The sequence below is a fragment of the Lepisma saccharinum genome, unplaced genomic scaffold (genome assembly GCF_977018435.1).
Source record: "Lepisma saccharinum unplaced genomic scaffold, izLepSacc3.1 HAP1_SCAFFOLD_424, whole genome shotgun sequence".
In the NCBI taxonomy this organism is placed as follows: Eukaryota; Metazoa; Arthropoda; class Insecta; order Zygentoma; family Lepismatidae; genus Lepisma; species Lepisma saccharinum.
Window position 1 is genome coordinate 85,282 of NW_028143123.1, and position 5,789 is coordinate 91,070.

General features: G+C 38.4%; 1 protein-coding gene across 1 annotated transcript; it reads right to left on the reverse strand.

Moving 5' to 3' along the window:
• Positions 1–2,498: 2,498 nt before the first annotated feature.
• On the reverse strand, positions 2,499–2,837 carry LOC145982798 (uncharacterized). Its single transcript, XM_083116167.1, has one exon. The coding sequence runs from the start codon at positions 2,835–2,837 to the stop codon at positions 2,499–2,501; it is 339 nt and encodes a 112-aa protein (XP_082972293.1).
• Positions 2,838–5,789: the final 2,952 nt, after the last annotated feature.

Genomic DNA, 5,789 nt, shown 5'->3' on the forward strand with positions numbered 1-5,789 from the left:
CTAGCTGGAAGTCTCGGACCCAGACACTTCAGAATGACAACGACGTTGTCTGGAGGGTGTTTAATCATGCGAAGGGGGGGGGGGGGCGTATTGCAGCACTTATCTGTCCGTTATCTCATTGACATAACATGTAACAGTCATTGACATCGACTGATTTGGGTTGCTTTACAAGCAGGGAATCTCTCGTAAAGTCGACGGAAATAGTTAATGGGTTGTGAAAGTTAAAACGTTGTGTTTTGTTTTGCTTTCACACTTCTGCACCAATGGCAGCTAAATATTTCTGCTGGAAACTTCCTTTTGCCTCTCTTACGTCGAAGATGCCTTGGTAGTCTAATCGGCGAGGAAATTAGCTGAAGTAGACAAGTAGACAGACTGCGCAGTTAGCAAATAGGTTCACTTAGTCTTCGAGTGTCCAACGGTTACCAAGTAATGGACCTATGTGTATAAGGGTACTTGAAGGCCAGATCGCAGGATTCTCAGATTTCTTGTAGCTGCTGGACAGCTATTGACCGGATCTAGAATACAATGCGGGACATGTGCCCTGGATGCTAGATTCTACACAGCGCCGAATTGGTACTTTCAGAAATAAGCTCTTTTCAGTGGTCCTTCCACAAGTAAAAGAGCGGATATTAAATGGTTAGCTAGTCCTCCATCCTTCCCAGCCAAAACATACAGGGACTACTCCAACCTGCCTTCCATGTGCACCGTCAGAAAGTTTTTCAAGAAAGACCAAAATTGGACGAGATCCGAAAGTCGTACGAGTTTAACGCGTATGCGTATGGCCTGTGTGACGTCATAAATCTAAGATGGCTATCCTTCATGCACTAACAAAGGAAATTGTTCATAACTGCTTTAGGAATGGTTTCTGACAATTTTGTATAGAAACATGTTTTGTTCAGAATTGAAAGAGGAATAAAAAGATTCTTACAGTTTTATTCATATCTCGCACTGTTATGGAGATATCTCCAGTGAAACGACTTCGTATCCTTCTTGCAAGAATTCTAAGCAATATTTTACACTTTACTTGTCATTCTGTCAAATTATTGAAATGAATGACTTCGGGTGATATGTTGCTAATGCCTGCAATTGTGACGTATAGTCTGTGATATCATAAGCTCAAGATAGCTACCGCTTCTGACATTAATATAGAGAATCGATCATAACTCCCACAGGAGTGGTTTTGACGATTTGGAAGTTCGTTGAGTGTTTGCACGAATGGAAGACGTTTGTAGGTGTTTTGCTGGAAAATGTGTGAGAGGACATACATGCCGTCAGAAATGCAAGATGGCCTGCATGATGGATCTGCAAATAAAATACTGTCCATATCCTGATTTAGAGCGTTTTTTTTTTCAGATGGCCTACATTTTCTGTTAATAATTAAGATTATTATAATTTTGTAACTCTTATGGTAAAGGAGTAATGACACCACCTGTGACTTCTCCATTCTATTTTTTTAGTATAAGTTGCCACTTGCTTTCAAGATTAAGAGTCGTTCATTCAATTATGAGAAACATTTTAATTGTCATTGAATACAGTAATTTTCTCAAAAGGTTACATAACATAATATTTCTTATCATTTGGGAAAAATCTGTCGTCAGTATATTCACTTTAATCAAACCCCTCGTCACTATCATCATCTGATTCTCTGTCCTGTTAAGTCACTGTTTTCACATGTATCGTCATCTCCAATACAATGACACAGGTCAGTACATCGCAGGGACTGATCTCGTCATCTTCATGCTAAAGAACATTTCCTCTTTTCCCAACCACAGTGAATTAGCTGTAACACAGTCTCCAAAGCGCAAGGTAGTGTGGACATGACAGGAAAATCTTCTTCCCATCCTCATCTTCTGTCTAGGTGTTCAAATATAAGCATTACAAGAGTAAAGACGATTCGGTATTCTTTCTTTTGATCAAGCAATCTATTCAAACTTATACACTCAAGTCTACGTAATATCGTGTGGGACCTCTTCGAGTCCGACGAAGGGTAGGAACTTGTCGATTGCCGCACATAATTGCGTGGTTGTTGCGGGTGCAGGATCTTGTGCACGAATGGATCTTTCGATCACATCCTAAATGTTTTCCACGGGGTTCATGTCTGGCGATCTAGGTGGCCAAATCACTCGCTGGAATTGTCCAGAATGCTTCTCAAACTAGTCACGAACAATCGTGGCCCAGTGACATGGCACATTGTGTCATCCTGGAAAATCCCATTAAGTCCGTGAAGGACTACAAATGGTCACCAAGCAACTGAACATAGCGATTCCCAGTCAATGACTGGTTCAATTTGACCTTAGGACCCAAACCATAACATATAAACATGCAGCATTATGGAGTCACCACCAGCTTGCGCAGTGCCTTGTTGATAACTTGGGGCCATAGCCTCATGGGGTCTGCACCACACCCGAATCCTACCATCAGTTCATACCAACTGAAATCGTGACTCATCTGTCCAAGCTATGTTTTTCCAGTTATCTATGGTAAAATCAACGTGTGTACTAGCCCAGCTGAGGTGCTGCTTCCGATGGCGTGCTGCTGCAATATCCCATCAATGCCAAATTTGGTTGAACTGACCTCAGACACATCTCTCGTACGTCCTTCATTGTTGATATGATTTCACGCAGTATCGCTTGTGTGCTAGCACAGACGATTCTGCTCAGACGTCGCTGGTCACGGTCATTAAGCAGACGTTGTCGGCCACTGCGCTGTCCATGGTGGGAGGTAATGTCTGCAATGGGGTACTCTCGGTACAACCTTGACGTTGTGGATCGAGGAATGTTGAATGCCCGAACAACTTCAGAAATGGAATGTCCCATGCGCCTAGCTCCATCTACCATTCCGCGTTCAAATTCTAATAATTCTCGCCGTGTAGTCATAATCACGTTAGAAGACGTATCACAAGACACTCAAGAGTACGACTGCAAGCACTGATAACGCTCTGTCTATTTATGCACCTATTCCGCGATGTTAGCGCCAAGTGAATATTTGCATAATGCTATCCCATTACTTTTGGCACTTGAGCGTACATTGAAAATGAAATCGATTAAAAAAATAATGCTCTAGGAAACTGGAAACCGCATACCTTCAATGGAATTTTCTGCTTAAACGATAGTTCTATATACGAAAAATACATATGGCTACTAAAACAATGCACAAAATAGAAAGAGATAGAATGTTGTTTCTGTGATTATAACACTTATTTACAGATAACTTTTATATACACTGACAGCAAAATTAATATTTTACTCCACTATGAAATATAACAAACACCATACGCTAACAAGTAACTTTTGCTAATTATTCAACGTTTTAGTAAGCATTACGCTACAGACAGTATTGACGCAGAGTCTGTGAAATGCAGTACGAACGAAAAATAGAATATTTTTTGGAAGAAGTTTACAGTACTAATTAATTAATGTACGATGTATACCAAGTAAATATACTACGCAAAACAACATAATATGCCTCTGATGAACTATTTATTTGCGTGTGCATCATAAACAATAAAATGATAAATTGTAAACCAGGCTTGGATTACAGGATTATTTATTACAATCATCTTCATTAAAAAGAGTGTTGTATTCTTATAGGCATTGACATTGATATTCTATGCAAATACCACACATCGCCCCTTGTCATATTTTATGACGTGCATGTCTTAATATGTATATCTAACAGAAAACATAAATAAACTGACACATCTGTAAAAGTACACAATGTCAGAGTAACCTTGTCATTCACAGGTATTTTCAACTGTGATACAGTGAGTACAAGACAATTGCTCTGTGCACTAAATAAGTTTCCTGGTGTTCTACTCCTTGTATGGCTTTAAGCATTGCCAGTTATTCGCCAAAATGTTGTTTGTTCAAGAATATTAGGCACTTGGTCTTGAAAAAGAAGGATTGCTTATGGGAAGATGAAAGCTGATAAAAATAACAAGCTTTACTTTATGATCAATGTAGGTCAGAACCAACCCAAAATTTGATACAAGAGGGAGTTAATTGAATTTATTATACAATGTACAAGAACTTTTACGAGTCATTTTTCATACATATTCTAAGCTCTACCCAGTCATACCTTAGAAAGAAATTTAAGGGGAAATCAAAGGCAAAACACATATCGTAGATCTGATTAAACAAAACAGCGTTTCTGTCCTAATGTACTAGGGTTGTCTACTATTAAGTAAAATATGAATTCAGAATCCAGACAAGAATTATATTCTAAACCTCCACTGAACTTTGCTTACTACATTTCAGTTACTTTTCTGGACCTCTTACTTCTTAACAACTCACTTAAAAATGCAACAGTGCTCAGCACAAGGCCAATAGGTAGCAACAAAAATGGACCCAGCAAATTATCCAAGCCAAAGACAATATTCTCTTCTCTATATTTAAACTTTTCTTGGTGCAATATGAAAACAGCCTATCACATTCCCTTTCTCACATCTTATGAAAACCAGCTTCAAAAGATGATACAATGACTAGCAAAAGGTTGTGGGAACGGAAAATTTCGTCTCAAATAGAAAGCTTGTAGTTCGATTCGAAGCCTTACTTTCATAACATGGTGATACAATGGATTACCATAAGCATTGGAAAGGTTATGTTGTATTATAAAAATATGAGTGAATGTGGTTATGTTTAAAAAAAATGCATATTTCTTCTTCATCATAAGATTCTCGTAGCCAGTATACGTATTTCCCCTTGGAATCCATCTTTGAAACAAAACTTTTGACGCATTATCTTCATACTTAGCTAACTCTTCTTCTAAAGTTTCCGACCCTGTTACTGTTCAGCCCTGACTGAACAAAATCCTCCATGGTGTTAATAATCGGTTTCATTTTATGGTTTGTTGTGAAGAGGTCGCTTGATATCCCGAATTAAGTACAAGTGTACAGAGTTCCCACAAGGCGAATGAAAATCTTACTGGAATAGACCTCGGCATTTGTGTCACTGAGATCCCCAAAATAACTGAAAAGTTATAGAAAGGAGATGACTGAAGCGAGAACAGTTTCCTCTCCTGAGAATCCTGTGGCATGAATTTCGTGAAGGCAGAGAAGAGAAGGAAGCACACTGTGAGAAGTATCCAGCATGGGAGGTCAAGCGGAAAACGCAAATTCATCAAGGAAGGCACAGCAAAACCATACTCGAGATTTAACATAGGTTGTAACATGTTCATTACTTTGTGGATTTTGAAATCGTATTTTGCAAGTTTTGTTGTACCTTCAATTTCTTCATATAATATTCTTCTAGAGTCTTCCTGCCCTACATATATACTATATATTTTCCCGGCGTGTCAGGTACTAGGATAGTGGAATTTAATTTCTCTGCCCCGTATATCCCTTTGAGAACTTATCTGCCATTAGAAAGCTGTTGAAAATATGAGAACAGGCAAGGTGTGGGCATGATTCCGAAGACTACATCCCTGTAAGTCTTTCATTTTCTATAGGGTATAGATTTTTTCCTCCAATAACCTCGTTGTTTACCCATTTACCTAAGTACATTAGATTTAACTTGGTGTTGCAAGCATCATTCTTATAAGGTAATTACGTAAGTGAACAAAAAAATGTGTTGTTTATACGGGTACACTAGAATAACGTCAATTACACGATGCAATTGTAAAAGTCTGAACATTACATTAATTTCATTTCTGTTATTGCTTTGTTATCAATTACTATAAAAACTTTTACACCCTACCTCTTACGAAATGTAAACTCAATTTTCATGAGAGCTGATCCAAGTGTTCTTGCATTTCTCACAGTATAACACCATTAAGCCTTGTTTCCATGATTA